This window comes from Pelobates fuscus, chromosome 10, assembly GCF_036172605.1.
Source record: "Pelobates fuscus isolate aPelFus1 chromosome 10, aPelFus1.pri, whole genome shotgun sequence".
Taxonomy (NCBI): domain Eukaryota; kingdom Metazoa; phylum Chordata; class Amphibia; order Anura; family Pelobatidae; genus Pelobates; species Pelobates fuscus.
The window spans coordinates 40,418,623-40,440,446 of record NC_086326.1 but is presented as its reverse complement, the minus strand read 5'-3'; the positions used below and the strand labels follow the sequence as shown (position 1 = coordinate 40,440,446).

General features: G+C 43.7%; 1 protein-coding gene across 1 annotated transcript in view; it reads left to right on the top strand.

The window, feature by feature from the left end:
- Positions 1-15,162, top strand: part of LAG3 (lymphocyte activating 3) — a 29,377-nt gene extending 14,215 nt beyond the window's left edge. The window contains exons 4-8 of the mRNA XM_063433943.1: positions 8,680-8,919; positions 9,190-9,459; positions 11,445-11,696; positions 13,700-13,818; positions 14,799-15,162. Of these exons, the coding sequence (XP_063290013.1) occupies positions 8,680-8,919; positions 9,190-9,459; positions 11,445-11,696; positions 13,700-13,818; positions 14,799-14,876 (959 nt within the window). The 3' untranslated portion in view covers positions 14,877-15,162. The remainder of the gene's footprint in view (positions 1-8,679; positions 8,920-9,189; positions 9,460-11,444; positions 11,697-13,699; positions 13,819-14,798) is intronic.
- The last annotated feature ends 6,662 nt before the right edge of the window (positions 15,163-21,824 follow it).

Below are 21,824 nucleotides of genomic sequence, written 5' to 3'. Positions count from 1 at the left end.
CCTGACAATGACCCCACCAATTGAACAATATATAACAAATAACAATTCACTTGAAACACGGCCTACCAAAGAGGCCCCACATCATATTGTTAACTGTAGGGGTGTACCTCAGACACCCCTACACCCACAGGTTCGTCGCCACCGAAGAGCTAGAACCAACCAGTCCTTAATTCCATCAGGCCTACACCTCGGCCTGTCCAGTCCAAACTCTACGCCAAATTCCAATTTCTACTATGCCCTGTTCCGCCACAGCACATGGCTTGACCTCCTTAAGCGCATGTGCGACCCCCACCACACCTAAACAGGGCCTGCTCAATACCTTCGTGGAACCCAAGGTTCAACAAATCGTTCCCCACATCTGACAGGTGTACACCGTCCCTCCTGAAATACCCAGGTAACATGCCCTCCAACTCTCTGTGACGCACCACTACGCCCCCAGAACGTCTAATGAAAACTGACATCATCTTATTCACCTTACCCCTCGATCGAGCTATTGCAGCCGGGTCCCTGGCGTGCCGCCACGCAAAACGTGGCACCATTTCAGACCACACCACCACCACGCCAGGAACCAGCTCCCTCAGCCGATCTACATCCCTTTTCATCCTTCTCACCAATTCCCTTTGTGGAATCCCACCTAGGTCGTTCCCTCCTCCATGAATCAATACCACATCCGGGACCGACCCTCCAACCACTTTCTGAAACAAGAAATTACACAAACTCTGCCAACTTGCCCCCCTGAAACCAAACCAACATAGAGTCACTCGTTCCAAAGGAAAGCCCAGCTGTGATCCGCTTCTGCGAACTGCGGCCCTCTTCTCCGCCCAGTACACATACGAGTGGCCCAGCAACCAAACTTTCAAACCTGAAAAGAGACAAAGTTAGTGGCAGAAAAAGGCAACGTCCCCATCCCCAGATACTTGCACCCTAGCAATTACACCAACATATCAGGCCTTACATACGAGCGGAATCGCACGGACTCCCACCTCCCAATTTGCTTGATCTTCTCGTCCCCCAGACCTAAACGCGCAGCTTCCGTCGCTGCCCCAATGCGAAAGGAGTGCGTCCCAAATTGACTCGGCTCTAAACCCATTCTCTGCAGACCCATTCGAAAAATCCGCAGAAACTGAAATCTCGACAACGCTGAACCATCGGCGTGTAAAAAGAAACAACTCTTACCTTCTGGCCGCACCTCACAGTACCTTTTGCCACAAGCCACCGGGCAAGCCTCTGATCCTGGCAACTCATACAGTACCACCGCACGGCCCTTGCCGTACACGTCCGTTTTAGACCGGCGCAGCCATATCTGCACCTGATCAATACCCACGACCACGTCCTTGAACATTAAACCGCCGTTCCCCAACTTGTTGGCACTCACCAGCTCACTAATGCGAAAAGCCCCAAAAAACGCCCAGACAAACGCCCCGGAAAATAGTGTCACTTCGAAAGGGGAATTACACAAATCAATCAACACACTTAACAGGTTTTGCAAAACCGAAAACGACACCGGTCGCCTCGGGTCTGCGAGCTTCTTACCCTTCTTAAAGCCCTTCAAAGCCTGGCGTATTAGAAAATTCTTCGTAATGTCCTCCCACCCGTTGAACTTGAACAAAAACGCCATGGCGGACATGCACCTATCTATCATGGCCGGCGACGCTTGTTTAGCAAACAAGCGACACAGTACCCACAACAGCACGTCCACCCTCTGCCCTTGCGAACTGTCACCCCCTACCTGCTGTACCGCCTCGTCCCATTCTTTCCACACCTTGACATAGCCAGACCACGTGCTCGGCGCAAGAGAATTCTTTATACACTCCCCAAGCATGCGGTCCCGAACTGCCACATCTCGCCAGGGCAAGCCTGCCCCTGTGCCAAAGCTTCCGGCGCCGCTTCCCGAAATCGTTCCCACTGAAAACGAGAAAGCGCATCAGCTACCACATTCAACATACCAGGGATGTGCCTAGCCCTAAACACCAAATTAGAAGACATACAAAGAAGGACAAAACGCCGCAGCAAACACAAAACAGGGGGGGACGACGCCGACAAACTATTGATCGCCTGTACGACCGCCATGTTATCTGAGTGAAATATAATATGCTTGTTGGATAACACCCGTCCCCACAAACTCACCGCTACCACTACCGGGAATAGCTCCAGAAACGCCAGATTTTTAATCAGCGAGCTTTGCCTCCAGGCCTCCGGCCATGGCTCAGCGCACCAGTGACCCCCCAGGTAAGCCCCAAAGCCTACGCTGCCAGAAGCGTCGGTGTATAAACCAACAACCTCCCCCGATGCCGCCGGCTCTCGAAAAATCACCGTTCCGTTAAAATCCTGCAAGAACCGGTCCCACACCATTAAATCTGCCTTCATATCCGCCGAAACCCTAATGTAATGCGACGGCAGCCGCACCTTACTCGTAGCTTGCGCGAGGCGCCTACAGAAAACCCTCCCCATGGGTATGACCCGGCACGCGAAATTAAGGCTCCCCACCAGCGATTGGAGCCCTCGCAGTGTCACTTTCTTGGCCCTCCCTACCGTGGCCACTAGCTCCCGCAGCCGTGACAATTTGTCCCCCGGTAACCTGCATTCCCATTTACAGGAGTCAATTTCTAAGCCCAAAAAACTAAGGCACGTCGTAGGCCCCACCGTCTTGTCCTCCGCCAAGGGGACCCCTACTTTATGCGCCACCCACTGAAACACGTCCAATATCTGTTTACAGCGGTCCGAATCCCTCGGGCCCACGCAAAGAAAATCATCTAGGTAATGCACCACCGCACCCTCTGCCGATTCCGTCCGCACAACCCACTCCAAGAAGGTACTAAACTTCTCGAAATAGGCGCACGAGATCGAACACCCCATAGGCAGGCACAGATCAACAAAATATTCCCCTTCAAAACAACACCCGAGCAGATGATGGCAGTCCGGGTGTATCGGGAGCAGTCGAAATGCCGCTTCCACATCCACCTTTGCCATCAGTGCACCATGCCCCAGCCTCCGAACCAACTCGACTGCCTTGTCAAATGACGTATAAGAGACGGAGCTAAGAGCCGTGTCGATGTCATCATTCACCGAAGCCCCTTTTGGGTACGATAAATGGTGAATCAACCTGAATTTGCCTGCCTCCTTCTTGGGGACCACGCCCAACGGGGATATTCGCAAATCGGGCAATGGCGGTGCCGAGAACGGCCCCGCCATCCTCCCCAGTTGCACTTCCTTACTTAGCTTGTCCCTCACCACCTCTGGGTGTTCCCGCACTGACTTAAGATTCCCACATAACGTACCAGGTCCCCTAACTACGTAGGGAATAAAGAACCCTTCCCGAAAACCCCGCCACAAGAAAATAGCATCTTCCTTGTTAACGTATCGCCTTAGCCAAGGCAACATCGCGTCTATTTTCACCGGAGACGCTCCCAACGGGAGCTGCGGTGGCTGTCGCCCCTGCGGGCCCGCTTCCCCCGCCAGACTTACCCTTTTTGAAACAACGGTTGACACCGTGGGACCCCCCGCAGCCTGAGCATTCGTGCCGGAACCTGCAATTATTTCCCCATTTGCAATGTCCTTCGTTGAACATCCAACAGAAACCTTTCTTTTGCCCAGCCGACCCGGCCCCTGAGGCCGTGCCGGCTGCCCCAGGAAAGGGCGCCGCCTTCTGGGCCATCATAAGGCGCATCCATAACGGCAGGTCCATTTGGTCCCACCGCATGCTCGCATTCGCTGCCAGCCGCTGACGAAATTGTTCGTCGTACCTCCACCAAGCCAAACCTCCGTAGGTTCGGTACGCGTCACCTATCCCGTCCAAATAACAAAATAGTTCTGAGCAACGCCCCGGCGCCTTCTCCCCGATTACGCTAGCTAGAATGCAGAAGGCCCTCAACCAATTCCCAAAGGTCTTAGGTATCTTGCGATACCTCCGCCTTTTCTCCTCTTCCTCCTTTTTAGCATCCTTCTTATCCTCCTCCTTCAAGTCTAAAAACTCCTCTAGGGGAAGGAGGGAAAATATCTCCACAAACTCACCTTTCCATATCTTCTCCTTCACTTCTATTTTTAAATGACATCCGAGGGGGCCCGCGAAGGACACGTGCACATTCTGCCGCGCCGCATCCGGGACATCACCTACCTCCCGCTCTTCGCCCCCTCCTTCCAACCCAGACAAATCAGCCCCAGCTCCGGACTCACCTCCGCCATGCACGGACAGCTGTGTAACCCCGAGCCCTGTAGCTATGTCCCGGCTACTCTCACGTGCCCACACCTTCCCGAACTGCGCAGGCGACCCCTCTTTCCCAGACCAAGAATCTAAGAATGTTCTTAAATCATTTAACAACTGTCCTGGGTGTCGTGTGTGTGAGAACTCACCACTCGAACCTCTGGCCGTAACTGGCTGCAGAGGCGCTGTCCTTCCGTCCACCTTTTCAGGCACCGGAGAATCCCGTTGTTGCCGACTCCCATCTGCCTGGACTCGCCTCGAGACCGTAGGGGTATTGCTCCGAGACCTGTAGGGAGAAGGAAATCTGGGTAGTCTGTCCTGAACCTTCCTCACCCGCCTTTCCTCCCTACGTTCCTCCCAATCCTCCTCCGCAACGCTGCGTCTCGCAGGGCGACTGCCCTCACGAGATGATCCCCTCCACCGATCACTGAGCCTCTCTCCCGGCGAACCCGATCTTCTCCGCCGACTCCTCCTCATGCTATCCCTGGAATCACGCCTCCTGCAACATGAGCCTGCTAAGCTGCACCCGCTCCGCGCAGGTGATCCTTCCCTGCTCCCTGAACTCCTTGCTCTGCTCTTCGAAACGCTGCGCCTGACGCCAGAGAAGCGTCGTTCTGCTCTCCCCTCACTCCCTGAGGCCTCCCTGTCATGAAGCTGACCCTGGGAGCGGCCAGACGGGCCCTCCCGCCTACCGCTGACATCCCTAACCAGCTTAACAGTTTGAGCACCCTGTCCCTCAACTGTCAGTGCCGAGCCTGGCCTCTCCTCGGCCGTCTGCCCCATGTCCGATTCATCTCCGCTATCCTGGCAGCCTGCCGTGTGCCCAGACCTACTCGCTTCTTGTGAGGTCCCCTTGTCCCTGCCTCTGTCTCCCTGACCTGCCTCAGCCTGAGACGTCCCTGCCCTCACACTGCTGTCCTGGCCTCCCCCCACAGCTTGAGGGGCCGTCATACATCCGCCATCACCATCACACCCCTGCCCTCCAGCATTCGCACTAGTGGCTGACTCACCGGGACGTGTCCGCTTTGTGCCGCCGCTCACATGTCTCCCAGCCAGCCTGGCCTCCGTCCCGGCCGTCTTCCGAGATCCGCCCGTACCGTTCCTCCTGCCAGCCGCGGAACCGCGTGGCTTAGATCCATCCGCCACCATGCGCTGCGCGGCCGTCCTCGCCAGGCCGCTGCCGCGCCCACCGGAGCGAGCCGTGCGCCTGCCTGGCTCTGTTGACCGGGGCTCACCCGGACCGTCGGTCACCCCACTTCCCGCTGAAGGGCTCCTCCGCCGCCGCGCTGCAGGCCCAGCGCCCGGGCTCAAACGCTGAGGTGGTCTCGTCCTCCTTGCCGGTCGACGGGCCGGTACCGCAGGAGCAGGCCCGGCAGTCCCCAACTGCTGATGAAGCCAATCCAGTCCTCTGTCCTTCACCGCTGCCCGAACACCATCCAGAATCTCATCTAGCGACGCCATAATCCTGCAGAAACGACAAAGAAAAAGAACCTCGCCGACCTGACACAATTTACAGGTAAGAAAGGCTCTGGTTAAAATGGCCCCTATTCTAAAATGGCTGCTCTTTATACTCCCTGTCTCCGCCCCCAAGCTCCATTAAACTAAGCCAACCCCCAAACACTAGCACCTGCCCACTTCCTGGCTCTGTCAAGGCCCACTCCTCCTACTGCGTTGTTCCATGGGCTTCAATACAATGATAGACAATATACATAGCCACTTTTTCACTTTGGTCAAAACTTTGTAACTATGCTAGCTTTAAGTTTATTCAAGATGGAAATATATTTCATAGCTCTCAATTTTGTTTTTTGTAAAATACACGTAAGAGTTTATTCACTAAATTGTGAATTGTGATGGATTGAAAACCATTTTTGTGAAATCTAGGCTATAAACAATAAAGTTGGAAACACATTTATGTTAGAAATTTTATTTCTCACTGTCATGTTTTGATCTAAATGCTGCCTATATTTGTCTATTAATTCACTCTCATCTTTAGTGAATAAAATGCACATTTTATAGTGGAAGGCGTATCACAAGAGCTTAAATATTATTGTTGTTTTCTTTATAATTCAATCGCCCAAACATTTTCAGAGCTGTGCAAAAGATCATGGCTTCAGTTTAACATTGTTGGATAAGCCTTTTAAAATTATTTAATATTATGAAAAATACTTAAATTTTTAAATGTTTTGTTATTTTTTTATATATTGAGATCTCTTTTTATGTATGATAATTTTTTTTATATATTTCTATACATTTTTTATATTTATTTTTAATATTTTAATATTTTGAATGTAATAATATTGAATTGTTTAAAAAGATTATCCAGCAATATAAGGTCTGCATTTCATATTTCTTGCAAAGTAAGCTATAGTTTTAGAACACATATTTAAAAGCATCACAGCTATGGCTTAAGTATTGTAAAACCAGATCTATTGGTATAATTCACATGTAATATTAACTATTTTTATTATGCATTTAAAGGGACACTATGTACCATAATCACTTTATCTTATTATAGTGGTTATTCCTGCAGACCTAAATTTGACAGATTTGTTACACAAGCAAATTATGACTTGAAAACCTAGCTTGTACCTCATTTGCATGAAGAGACTATTAGGTATTGTCCCCTGGAGTAAGCTTTTGCAAATCCAAAGTTTGCCCCGTGTGCCTCTGATGATTGGTTCTGTACGCAGCCATGTTCGTTCAGCACCAATTATCACACAAACTGGGGAAATCTTTTAACTTATTCCCGGGAAACAGCACCTGCAAATCCGCCCTTTATGATTGACAGGACTTGTGGGCAGAGCTCTGAGCTCCACATTAAAGCCCTAATTTGCCAGTCTAATAAATAAAATGTGTCAAATGTAAAACTGCAGAGATATGCTCTGCACCATACACTAAAGTGATTATGGTGTCTAGAACATCCCTTTAAAGCTGCAAAGTGTTAATATTCAATATCTTCACTGTTTTCAATATTTTAATAATTTAATGCAAATAAGATCCTCGCATGGTGTATAGTTCTTGCAGGTTGTTATATTTCTGTATATTGATGACGTTAAACCATAGGATTAAATTAGAAAACAGAAAAAAATAACATAAATATTGTCTATAACCGAAGCAGTGACTATAACCCTTGAAATAAAAGCACACATCAGAATGCATGTCACTTTCCTTCATGACGCTGGCACTCGGCTTTTACCCCCTACACACACATCCTGTTTTGCTTCTCAGTACCAGGGGGCTTCTTTGAGTCACACAGGAGGGGGCGGGGGGATTCAGGAAACCCAATCTAAGATGGAATATTTTGTTATGGGGGTCCCTCGCAGGGGGGGATGTTGAAGTTCACAATTTCCATTAAACAAAAATATTAAGATGTCATGTATAAAAATACACTGAAAGAGAGAGTAGAAATGACATGGGTGGGGGAGAGAAACACAATGAGGCAGACAGGCTGAAGGAAATATTGAGGAAGAAAGATGTAGAGGGAGGGAGAGATTGATGTTCACGTTTTAGGAGGGCGAGAACGAGCGAGATAGACAATGATTTGATATATCCAATTGTACAGCGCTGTGGAATTTGTTGGCGCTATATAAATAATAATAATAATAATAATAATAATAATAATAATAATATACAATGAGAGGTAGCAGTGCAGGAGAAATGTGGCAATTTGTAGGGAAAATAGACATGCTATAATTAGGGGAATAGGAAAGGTCAGAATTAGAGGGAGAGATAGATGGTAAGGATTAAGTGGAGTAATATTGTAAAGGTTAAGGGGTGAAAAGTGCTGGGGTTCTTGGGAGTGAAAGTGATGGGGAAGATTGTGGAAATAGAGTGAATATGGGTGATTTGTAGGGAGATGGGGAGAACCGAAGGGAAGACTTAAAAGGTTATTAAAGTGAATTTTAAATTTAAGGTAAAAAAAAATAAAACTGGAAACATTCTCTAAGTCAACTTTCAGTTCGGCTACTCTGGCCTTATATGTAAGATTCACCTTCATTTCTCACTTTAGTAGATAACCCTGTTAGTAAGGGAGAGACATGGTGAGAACTGGGGTTAGTGGCTAGGATCAGGGGAAAAAGTTTGGTTAAGGGAAATAAAATGATGGTGATGAGTAGGGGAAAGAGAGAGTGTGAGAATTAAAGAAAAAGATGGATTGGGAGAAAGGATGAGTGTAGTCAGTAGTTGCTTGCTCAATCTAAAGCTGCAAGTCTAAATTAATCAAATAAACCACATTCTTCAATATTGGCTTATGTAGATCTTCAGTTATGGAATTTCAACTCTTGTGATACTTTGCCAGCCGCAAACATTTTCATTTTGTATTAGAATAGTTGCTAAGCCTTGTGGGAATTGCAGTATTGCCATAGCAGGAGTGCTGCCTTCTGATTTCCCCAGATGTACAAATAAATGTTCTGCAGTAAGTGTGGCCTGCACTTGTTGAGCCCAAATTAAACGTCCTTCCTTCCTTTAATCTCTTGCAGTCACCCAGTCCCCTGCAGGTCTTGTTCCTGAAAACAGCTCGGTCACCCTGAATTGTTCTACAGAAAGTCCAAACATGAAAACTATCCGCTGGTTTCACAGAGGAATTCCTATCAATCCCACAAGTAGATATGTACAAAGCGGCCACACACTTCGTCTGATTGGCCTCACTCAAGCTGAACGGGGGAACTGGAGCTGTGAGGTGAAAGGTGTGAGGGCCACACTGACACTCCAAGTACTAGGTGAGTCAAAGTATCCCCTTCCCACTCACACATATCTCTGAACCGCACGCTGCATCCTCTTGTGTGGTACTGGAGATAGTATCAGTGTTTCCTAAGGCTTCAAAAACTCTTAATATACAACAGATTTTTTATTTGTTGCCCTCCTGTGATCTGTGTTATTGATCATGTTACACAGTGATGCCTTCATGTGTTTCACATAGAACGTTTGTCCCTTTGGAAGGTTCTAGGTATTGATAGGTTATAAAAATACCAATATTTTCTCTCTTTCAGGAATTTTGGGATCTACGTCCCTCACCGTGTACGCAGGTGTTTCGTCCCGTGCTGAGTTACCCTGTGCTGTGACAAATACTCCAAAAGATGAACACCTGGCTGTTCATTGGCTCAAAGTCCCCAACACGAACATCAGGGATGCTCAGGGCCAGACGCTCGTCCTCAATTATGTGAGCACATGGAATGCTGGGAAATACAGATGTGATGTCACCTACAAAGGGAATACGTTGAGCAGATGGATTGATCTGAAAGTCATTCAAGTCATTCGAGGTCAGTGAATTTTATCTAACGCTGTCCTATTCATGTAAAGGGCAACCGTCCGTTTAACCACTTACTACTCCGTCTTCATCTCATTTTAAATCTATTTATTTATACTCACCCTCGCTGTACTATCTCAATATTTTTCTCTCTCTCTTTCTGGGGTGGGGGACAGGGGATGACAGAGCCGCTTTAATCTTCTGCATTTCTCTGTCATTAGCGTTCAGTGCAACATATGCATTGACAAACAATCTAGGTGTGTCTATATATATAAATTTAAATGCAAGGAAGGAATGGGCACTCGTAGGACTTTTAGTTAGAAAAAAGTAAAAAGGATTTTAATTGTGACGCTGCACAATTAAAATCTTTTTTCCTTTTTTCCTTTGTGGCATTATAACCTATGGATTTACATTTTTTATACATCTGGATAAAAGTGAGTGCCTTCATATCTCCACCTGGTATATATATATATATATATATATATATATATATATATATATATATATATATATATATATATATATATATATATATATATATATATATATATATATATAATATATATATATTTATTATTATACACAATGATCATACAAAACATGCAAACATGTTTACTGTTTAATTAATTTTGTTATAGTTATACAATGTATCATTAGATTGATAGATAATTTGCCAGATGTGCAATTCATTGGTAACTTACTTAATAATTATGTAAATTATATGACATACAGAGTTATTCACTAATGTAGGAATTCAAATTGAATTTCACATTTAAGATTGACGAATAGTAGAAATTCTCATTTAGTTATGGTTTCAGTTTGGCTCCTTAGTCCTTGAATTTGAAGTTCACTTTGAATCCTCACGTTAGTGAATCACCCTAATAGTTTCTGTTTAGTGAGAAAATGTTATAGATTTAGTGCAGACATGAGATTGTGTGAGTAGGTTGCTGTGGGAAGAAGAAATTACTCAGTTGATAATTTCCATAAGTAAGTGGGTTTCGGATTTTTTAAAGGACTCAAAACTGGGAGTAAATCTAATTAGGACAGGACAAAAAAAAACCCCCAAAACAATAGAATGAAGGAGACCTGAAATATATCCACGTTAGAGATAAAGTTGCAAGGGGAGTTGAAGGCCACTAGCTGTGCAGAACAATACAAATCAGCTGTAATTATCTAGTAAACATAATATGTAGTTTGGGGTAGAACTGTTAAAAACTTCACAAGTGAGAGTACATCAAATTCTAAAATATACAGGAAACAAGTGCGAGAACAATGAATAAAACTAGTTAGTAAATGTAACCTGAAAGGGTAACTTGTAAAATTCCGAGTAAGGAAATACAGGACAGGTTTAGCACAAATAAGAACATATTTTTCTGATTTTAGGATTCTGTAACAAGCAGGTATTGGTATTATGGTGAGTGGGATAGAGGGGAGAAATCCAGAGTTAAACAGCGAGATGCAAAATTAAAAACACAGGTGATGCTATCGCTGTAAGATCATGGAAATATGCTCTAAAATCTCTGCAAAATGTTTTGGAGAGAGGTCAGGCAGTGAAGACACCGTTTTGAAAGAATAAAGGAAGTGGATGTGTAGAGAGTCATAGTGTGACTGTTTTGGTAGAAAGGGGTGTATGTTGATTGATGGCTGTCTTCATTCGGAAGTACAAAATCCAGTGTGGAATTGAGTGCACAGTGAATGATGGGTGTATGCAGATATAATAATTCAATGAGGAATTGGGTGTGTGTGATGGGTAATGGGTGACAGTGCATAGCAGTATGGCATTCAGTGTGGATGTGTGTATGGTGACGGATGGGCGACTCTTTAGCAATTTAGTATACGGTGAGGACATGTGTTTGTGGTGTCTGTTTATTATCTAAAAAGGAAATGGTGAAGTGTGGCTTAAAAAAAATCTGTCTGATTATTTTCTCTCTCTCTCTTCCTCTTTCTGTTTTTGCGTTTTGTGTTATCTCATTTTATCTTTCTTGTTCTACTTCTCAGTGTTACCATCAGACTCTCGATTCGTTAGGGAAGGCTCCAACCTGCAGATAGAGTGTAAAGTCCACGAATCCCAGCTTGAAGAACAGTATGAGTGGACAGGACCTTCCACAGACAGTGGTCATAGAGAGGTGCAGCGTGGAGCAGTGCTAAACCTGCCCAGTGTGCAAACAGAAGATGCTGGTGTTTGGAATTGTACCGTCTATGGAAAGAAAGGAATTGTGGGAAAATCGCAGTATATGCTTTACGTCCACGGTAACTATCCATTTACAAATTGATAATTTTATAGAGGTATTTATGTGTGTGTATGCATTTGTGCATGTGTGATCAAGTCTTTAGAGAAAATAATTGAGCATTCCACTGCCTACAGCAGATATTAGTACAATTTTTTATAGTACATCTTTGAAGGGCTTTCTATTCCTTAGAGTAGGTGATTTTTTTTTTTTTAATTCTTTATTTTTCCGTGCAGAGAAAATACAATACGGTTCACAGTGCCACGACAGCAGAGCCAACCAATATATACATGCAGTTGTACAGTGTCATGTCACATAAAAGAAATGCACATTTGAATTTTTTTTTTTAAACTCGCTTTTACATGGTAGTTACGTGGCTACCCTGCCCAATGCTAGTGATCAGCTTGGTTACAAGTGAATCTTGAAGCAGGGGGGTGTGTGGTTATTCAGGCTAACGTTTCATTATGGGTTTGTTTAAGACCTAGGTTTCATTAGGCACAAACATATTTTTATGAGACGAGCTAGCTTTGTTAGTAATGTTCCATCCCTAACGCAGCGGCAACGACAATTAAGACTTCAGAACAAGGCTTGCCGCTTTACAATATCAGGTTAATGACTTAAGGATAGAGATGTAGCTTTTGTCCGAGCATAGGAGTTAGATTAGCGAGAGGAGAATGCAGCAGGGTGTCAGTTAAGAGTGTGAAAACAATGAGCAATAAACATACTGCTGCGCACTCATCTTGAGGCCCCAGTCCTAGCTGCGTGTTGCTAAGGTCGTAAGGCACTAGCTAGGGAGTCCTTTATTGTCCAGGAATGTCTCTTGGTATTTTGCTGGGTTGCAGGCCTGCTTCAGTACAAGCCGGGTTACCAGCGCCTTGCTCCCGGCGTGTCTGTGGTCCTGGGTGCCTCTGCAAGGTATAGGTTGCTTGGTGTGTCGCGTGTGCCAGGCCACATGGTGCGTGTATGCTGCAGTGGATACTCCAATCTGGTTCCTGCTCTCTCGATCTCCGCCATCTTGGGTTGGGCCCTGGGCCTGTTCGGTGATCGGGCAAAGCTTCCAAGTATGGCTTTGTGGCAAGGACCGGGATCACCCCCCCGGTCCAGAGGGGGGGGATCAGGACCCCCCTGCGGCCGCTCAGCTCGGCGGCCCGGCCCCGCCCCCAGAGTAGGTGATTGTTAAGTCTTAAGAGTAGGCGATCATAAGGTTCCCTTGTCTTTGCAGCCAGTGATTGGAGCTTCCCATGTTTTTAGAGCATTTGCTTCAAAGGATGCCCCATGCCTTTGGTGTTGGATAAAACCATTAAAGGGTTACCCTATCTGGGTGATTGTGAGTCCTCATATATTTAGGGTACCTATTTGAGGATTTATATGTCCGTTGAGTAAGCAACAGGATTCTCACATCTTTTTTATAGGAGAAATACAGTTCTTGTGTTTTTATAGCAGGTGTCCAAATGCTCCTGATGTCTGTATAGTTGATGCTTGGAGGGTTCTTGTGTCTTAGAGCCAGTCAATGTACATTTCTCATGTCTTGAAACTTGGTGATCTGAAAGTCTCCAATTCTTTAGAGCACGTGATTGGAGATTCCCAGGTCTTAAGAGCATTTCATCATGGGGTTTCTTTAGTCTTTAGTTCAGGTGACCAGACATTTACCATGACAGGTGGCCACAGTAGATAATAATATATTTTACACATTCATAGGCATATCTTGAACTGGTTCTATAGTCTTAGGATATAAGTATTGAAATCTAGAAAAGTATATGATTATTATGTTCCTGGAATGGGTTATGGAAAAATGTTAGTGTTTTTGAAAAGAAGATGGGAAATTTCCTTAGTCTTCTAATCAGAATTCAGGAAGATGTCCTTAGCTTTTTGAGAATATGATAGAAAAGCCTTTGAAGTGTCTGACAGATGATTAGTTTGTTCCTGAGACTATGACTAGATAGAAAGCTCACAAATGTTTTCACCTGCTCTATTAAATAATTTATTAAAATCGATCTGATTACATATCCTTGTTCCCACCTTCAGCTGCCCAGACAGGGATTCGCACAGCCTCATCATGGCAAATGTATGTCATTCTCCTGCTGTCTTTTCTACTGGTGCTGGGAATAGCTACAATCGCTGGATTGTCTGTCCAAAATAGAAGGGTTAGTATTACAAATATTTAAAGATATCCTTCAACTTTTCTAAATTAAATGTCTATGTCACCCTTTGGTTTCCCTTTCCTCATTACCTATCCCTCTGCATCTTTTCTATCTATCTTACTTTCTCTGTAGCTTAACTGCCCAGCTCCTTATTTGTTTTTAACGTTCGCTCTCTGCATACTTACTTACCACCTTTCTCCTCATGTCACATCTATATCCTCCACCTTACAGGAGCACTTCGGGCACCATAACAACTTTATCGGGATGAAGATATTATGGTGCGAGTAGGACCTTAGGTGCCAGCTTATCTTAAGTGGCTAAAGCGTTAACAAATGAAGTCTTGAATCCGGTACCTACCAGCTCTGCCCAGCTAATTACATTTCAGTCCCAGGCTTGAATCATGAAGCCTTGGACTGGGATTCATCCCATTAACAAATCAAAACACTCTCAGCCCATAAAAGGCTTCTAGTTCCAGGATTCTGATAAAAGCTTCAAACTGCAGTGGAAGTAGCTGGGCAGAGCTGATCGGTGCCAGATTCAAGACTTGGGGTTAAACCATTCGCCATGGCTTAATTCCTTGAAGTAATATGGCATCCAGGGACCTCCTCACACCATATCAGGTTAATTCTGAATAAGTTGTTATTTTGCCCGGATTGTCGCTTTAACTTACCCTTGTCTCCAACTAACCATCTCCACGCCTTTCCATTATATTTGAATTCTTCTGCATCTCTTCTGTCCATCTTATCTCTGCATCCTTACTTTCAGCTTGCCTTCTCTGTGTCTCTACTAGCCACCTACCTCTCTCTGTGTCTGTATCTTTCAACATACAATTTGTGTTTCTGCTTTCCAAATGATCTTATCCACATATTTACTCTCCACCTTAACCTTTCCCCAACTTCATTCGTTCCCATTACTCTTTTTATTACCCATTCTTGTCTTTGACTCATTTTCTCTAAATCTCTACCATCTTTCTTTATCTTTAGAGGCGGCTCTTGAACCTAGCTGCTCTTACATCAATGGATCGCCCCTGCGTGCCTGCCAAAAAAAGTCTCAGCTTGTGATATGACGTCATCCACTGCTCTGGGCTTTGTCATGCCACCCGAATATGCCTGCCAATAAATTAATGTGTAAAAGAGAATCATCCCCTGCTAATGCCCATCAATAAATGCCTGAGTGTATGAGATAGCATTATCCTGGACTTAGCTATGCTCAGTCAATTGTATTCTGATGTGTGTTTTATCAGTGCAGTTAGGTGCCGAAGCCACAGCATTGATTTAGATGTGGGTCAGTGTATCCATGCTAAAAGGGCCCAAGATACTGGTCATAAACAGATTTATTGGGTTATTATAATGCTACCTGTTCTATATTAAATTTTGTATATATTGTGTATTAATATTGTTTTTGTATTTTATTGTACCCTATTGTTTTGTGGACCCATGACATACTTGAAAATGAGAGAAATCTCAATGTATCTTTCCTGGTAAAATATTTTATAAATAAATAAATAATGCTACCTGCAGAAGCTGTGCAATGGGAATGGACAGGATACAGAACCAAGTTGATAGAAGGGCTCAATTCAGTGAGAACAATAAAGATTTGGGAATCACTGCATAGAGAGAAGTAACCTATAAGGGAGTGTTTCCGTTGCATTAAAGTGCAGTAGTTGGCTGCATTGTGGTCATTTGAGCTCTTTAGAAGACATTGAGTATCCTCAATCACAGAGACTTCCGTTTGGCCCTTGGTTTAAAGTGAGTATACTCAATGGTGGAGGACTTGTATCCATGGGATCTCCTTAGTATAAAGATGAATGTCTTCAGCCATGGAGTCCACCTTTATAGTCCTATCCTGTGAGACCCATAGTGTACGGTGAATGATCTTCATGTAGATCTCTGTTTAATCCAAGCTAGTTTTTATAGGTGCCTTTTAAAAAAGTCGCAAAAAAGGAAGTTTGTCATCTTTGTGTGGAAATATACTGAAAACCGTATAAAAATAAAAACACATGTACCTTCCATACCTATATTCTGTCACCTTACACATGTTCATTTCATGAAGTCTACATCAGCTGTCCAAGTTCTACCATAATGTCAGGAATTGGTTCTACAGCTTTTTTCCCCCTTAAGGGCAAACATTGATCACTTTTTTTTCAATCCATTTTTTCAATCTGTATTAAAAAACACAATGCAAGAGAAAAATCAAACAAACATTAATTATGTAAATTAGGAGAAACCAAACTTTCTTAAAAAAAAGGGCATTGTGCAACATACAATGATGGGGATTTGGGGATTGGACACCTGGCACAGTACTCATGATATACAGTATAAGGATTTATACCCAGGGCAGCACATAGCTATGGATTAGGACATCATACATACATTGGCCAGTGTTACTACAGGGAAAGTCGTTAGATATAGCTCAAGGGACATATGTTCCACACTTTGCCTGTGTTAAAGGTATTTGATTTCTCTGATAGAATTACAGGTATTATAGTGGTTTCCACTTATGACCTATTGCTAGTTTGGCTGTGGGGGAAATGTGTTAAAGTAGATTTCAATCCATACAATGATAAATCGTGGCTATATAAAGCATAACTGCCAGGATACAGGGCATGTTAACGGAGGTAACATTGTTTGCTAGAGGAAAGATTTTTTTAGGTGGTCCTTAGCCCCGTTAAAAGTTATAAAACTCACCTTATTTCCAGCACCGCGCGGGTCCGCTGGCCCTGCCCCTCGGTAACATAATCAGAATTGCCGATTTTTAGCCAATCCAATGCTTTCCACTAGGGATTCTATGTCTACCCATCTGCGTTGGTCTATTGGGCAGTGCCAGTGTGCTATTTGGGCCAGTTGTGCTGCTACATAGTAGTTGTGTAAGTGGGGCAACCCTAGTCCTCCCCGTGGTTTAGGGTTGTATAGTATGGCTCGGGCTATTCTAGGTTTTTTCCTCTGCCATATGAAAGCGTCGATAGCCTTCTGGATGTCTGCCAGATCTTTTCTGGTGACCCTGATCGGTAGTGCTTGAAAAAGGAATGAGTCTGGGCATGAAGTTCATTTTCACTGAGTGGAGGCGCCCTAGCCATGTAATGAGTTTGTCTGTCCATTTGTCTAAGACGTTTTTTATGGTGTGCAATAGGGGTGTGTAGTTGTGTTTGTATAGTGCAGTGGGGTCAGCTGTAAGTTGTATTCCAAGATATGTTAGCGATTCATGGTTTATCCTTAGTTGGTGTTCATGCTTGATATATGTTTCTTGGTCTTGCAGGTGGAAGGGCATGGCTGTCGATTTGGTGAGGTTGACCTTGTATCCGGAGACTTCTCCGTATTGTAGTAGGAGTGTGTCTAGTCGGTCCATGGATCGTATTGGGTCAGACAGTGTTACTAGTACGTCATCGACGTATGCCGCTTCTTTGAATTGTTTGTTTCCTATTTGTATGCCCTGTATCTGCGGGTCTGTTCTAATGGATTGTAGTAGGGGTTCCAGAACTAGCGTGAACAGAAGGGGCGACAAGGGACACCCCTGTCGTGTCCCGTTTCGCACCGGGAAGGGGGTCCTGGGGGCTCCAGGTATGATTGTTTGTGCTTGTAGGTCTGTATATAGGGCCTTAATTGCGCTTAGGAATGTTTCTGGGAAGCCTTGGGATTCTAGTAGCTGGAATAGAAAAGGCCATTGGACTCTGTCAAAAGCCTTTTCGGTGTCTAGGGAGAGGGCGAGGGCGTTGGAGTTGGACATGTACCAGATCAGGTCTGCCCCACGGCGGGTGTTTTCATATAGCTGTCGTCCTGGCATGAAGCCGACCTGATCCGGATGAACTAGTTTGGTCAAGAGAGGTGTGACTCTTAGAGATAAGAGTGCAAATGCAAATATTTTCAAGTCCGAATTGATTAGGGAGATTGGCCTGTAGTTCGCAGCTAGGGTAGGGTCTTTATTCGGTTTCGGTAGTAGTATTACGTTGGCGGTAGCCAGGTCTCGGTCTGGGGTCCCTCCCTGTAGGAAGTGGTTATATAATTTGGTTAGGAGGGGTACTATTTCTTCTTTGAATTTTTTGTAATATGTCATGTCGTATCCGTCAGGTGCATGCGCCTTATTGACTTGTAGTGTAGAGATTGCCGCTGTCACTTCTTCTTGGGTTATGGGCTCTTGTAGGGTGTCTGCCTCCTCTGTTGTTAGCCTTGGTAGGTCTGTGTGTGTCAAGAAGTCGTTGATACTTGTGAGTAGTTGGGCATGTGCTATCTCGCTTCGTGGGGTATGGTCGTACAGTCTGTGAAAGTATTCTGTGAATGCTAGGTTGATGTCTCTTGGTGTGTTAACTGCTGCGTTAGAGGAGTTACGGATCATGGTGATGGGTTTGGATTCTTGTCGGGGCCTGAGCGTCCGGGCTAATAGTGTGTCCATCTTATTCTCGTAGAAGAGGCGTCGGGATCGTAGGATAGAGTGTGCTACATCTGCTATTGATAGTTCTCTGATGGAATGTCTTAGTGCCTGGAGTTCGTTAAATTTGGCTGTGGTGGGGTTGTGTTTGTGTTGGTGTTCTATTCTCCGTAGTGCAGTTTGGAGTTCTAAGAGGCGTTTTGTTTTTGCTTTTTTGTTATGGGTGAGCTGCCCATATGATCGTCGGGTTTACGTCGCCCGTGTCATTGTTGCTAAAATAGTCTGTGATTGTTGCCCGGGTGGCGAGGAGTATCTCCTCGTCATTGATCAGGTTAGCGTTGGGAAATCACATTTGTAATGTCCAGACAAGAACCCTTAGAAGAGACTGGTGCCTGTACACAGCTGCCTAACCGGCTTGCTGGCAAAATCTTGCCATGGCGTGCACGGTACAAAGTAACTGAAATACGTATTCAAAGGGCAATACATATATAAAGAGCAATAAGAAAAGAAGAAATAATATAAACAGCCAAACAACAGCTTTTAATCATTGATTTCAACGGTTAACAAATAGATTGAAGAAGATGGGATATATCTATTTGAAGCTCTCTCTCCTGCACCAACACATTATCATTAAACTCAATCATTAACTCTTGGGAAATTAAGCTTAGTGTTCGACAGGGGGTCTGTGCAATTAAATGGCATCCATTATGCATCGGGCTACAATATACCTTTTTCTATCATCCAGTGATTGTTGGGAAATGGCAAGATGGGGCAGTAGAAATTTATCATTTGCCATATTCTGCCAAAAATCGCACATATTTCCTACTAACTTTTCATATGTTTTAATTTTGTTGAAATTCCAGTGAAATTCCAACATGAATATAATTTTTCATAAAGATTCAGACCTCAATGAAATATTTTATTTATTTGAAACTTTTACAATTTTTTTTAAATATAAAAATATATTTAAAAAATCAATATTTAAAAAAAAAAAAAACAATCAAAATATTACAATATTTCTCAAAAAGTAAATATTTTTAAAGAGTTTATACAAAAATATTAAACATGGTGTGTTCAATAAAAACATGGCAACATTTCATTCTTTGTGTGTTATTAGTTTAAGCAGACTGTGATTGTCTATTGTTGTGACTTAGATGATGATCAGATCACATTTTATGACCAATTTGTGCAGAAATCCATATCATTCCAAAGGGTTCACATACTTTTTCTTGCAACTGTATGATTTTGTGTTTTAGAAAACATCAACTCTACACACTTAGCCATGGGGTACTTGCTTCTCACATTCGGATGTCTGGGATACAAATATAGCCCATTATAGACACAATTCCTGACCTCCAGACAGCTGTTATCACTAAATTCATGAAACGTGGTTCACCTGATCATATCCATCAACACATAACAGTGATCATAAAAACCTGATCGTCAAATCTGTTAAACATGTCCCTCTGTTGTGAAAATGGGGACAAAATTATTGAACCATTGGGAAGACAAATTTATAGGAATCACGTATCACGTGCATGTGTTATACTGCTACGTATATAATATGTTTTATTAATAAGATGATTTTATTAAGACCTTTAATCAAAACAACCTGTTATGGAACTCATGAAGATATATTTAACTCTCTCTTTTTATTTGCATAGGGAATAGTTAAAGCTCTATAGAAATCTATTATATACCTGTGAATGCCCTGCTTCCACCGCTTTACGTTTCTTTTAATATCATGATCTTGTCTTTTGAGTTTATTCAGCCATATATTTCTCCCTGCTCTCTGCTGGATATTAGAAAAGTAATTACATGTATCTGCGAGCAATTTCACCATTACTTTCATTTTCTATAAACGTTCTAGCCTGCTCTAGCCAATCATACATCATATTTACTGTATTTTTCTTACAGAATAATTAGGATTAGCGGCTGCCTGTCAATTTAAGCTTCATATCACATTTTTGCAAACACTACAATTTTCTGTTTGACATCTCTGCGTATTTGAACTATTTTCTCTTTTAGAATTTAGAACTAATTTTCATTCATGTCTTATATGTGCCCTTTCCTTCTTCTGTCCTCACAAGCACATTAGCAGACAGTAATGGAATTGATACAATTTCAAGGCTTGCCGGCTTACTACCAAGCTGATAGATACTGGATGGCATGCCTGGCCCATTACTACATACACTAATCAGCCACAACATTAAACCATGTGCCTAATATCGTGTAGATCCCCTTGTGCTGTCTAAACAGTTCTGCATCGAGGCCTGGACTCCACAGGACCTCTGAATTTGGCCTGTGGTGTCTGGCACCAAGATATTAGCAATAGATCCTACGAGATCTGCAAGTTGCGAGGTCAGATGGATCAGATGTGTTGTTCCAGTACATCCCACAGATGCTCAATCAGATTGAGATCTGGCAAATTTGGAGGCCAAAGTAACAAATTTTTTTTGCAGTGTGGGAAGGTGCATTATATTGCTGAAAAAGGTCACTGCCAAAAAGGGAACACCATTGCCATGAAGGAGTGTATGTGGTCTGCAACAACCTCCTGGTAGGTGGTACATTTCAAAGAAAAATCTGCATGAATGCCAGTACCCAAGGTTTCCCAGCAGAACACTGCCCGAAGCATATCACTGCCTCTGCTGGTCTCTCTTCTTCCCATAGTGCATTTTTCTTCCATGTCTTCCCCATGTAAATGACGCACATGCACTTGGCAATCCACCTGATCTAAAAGAAAACATGATTCATCAGACCAGGCTTCTTTCTTCCATTAAACAACAAACAAATAAAGGATTTCTAGCACTAATGAAAGTATTAGTAGGCAGCTAAAACAAACCAAACCAGAGTTTCTTCCTTCTGATAAAAAAAAGTAGAGTTTGGATGGAAATGAGGGAGCCGCGCCACATCCATAGGCAGGGAATGTACCGCCCAGGCATTACCTTCTGGAGCTGATCTACAGCTCCTAAAATTTGTAAGTGTGTTTTTATACTCCTTTCACCAACGGTCACATATTACACTATGTTGTTTTCTCTTGTTTTTTTTTTTTTTATCTTCCCATATCCACTGACCATCTCCTAGATTCAAGACTAAGGTTCAAGACTAAGGTGCTGCTCCCTCTTTTCCATACTATCCTTCTTCCATTGCCCCACGGTCAAGTTCTAATGCTCACGTGCCTTTCGGCAATGGAAAAGGGTCATTATGTGCACTCTGACTGGTCTGCAGCTATAGAGTTCCATACGCAGCAAACTGAGATGCACGGTGGCTTCTGGCACCTTTTTATCAGGGGAGACAAGACCCCTCCCTATCTGCACCTTAGTTTGTTTTTATTTAGAAGGCCCCTTTTAGAACTTAATACCTTTGTATGATAGCCAGCATTAAGTTTTTCAGTTATTTGAGCTACAGTCCTGACAGACTAGCCTTTGCTCCCCACGTCTATTAATGAACCTTGGGCGCCCATAACTCTGTTGCTGGTTCACTGGTTGTTCTTGTTTGCACCACGTTTGGTAGGTACTAACTAATGCATACCAGGAACAACCCACTAGGCTTGCCGATTTGGAGATGCTCTAGCCCGGTTGTCCGGCCATCACTATTTGGCCTTTATCAAAGTCACTCAGATCTTTTTGCTTGCCGATTTTTCATTT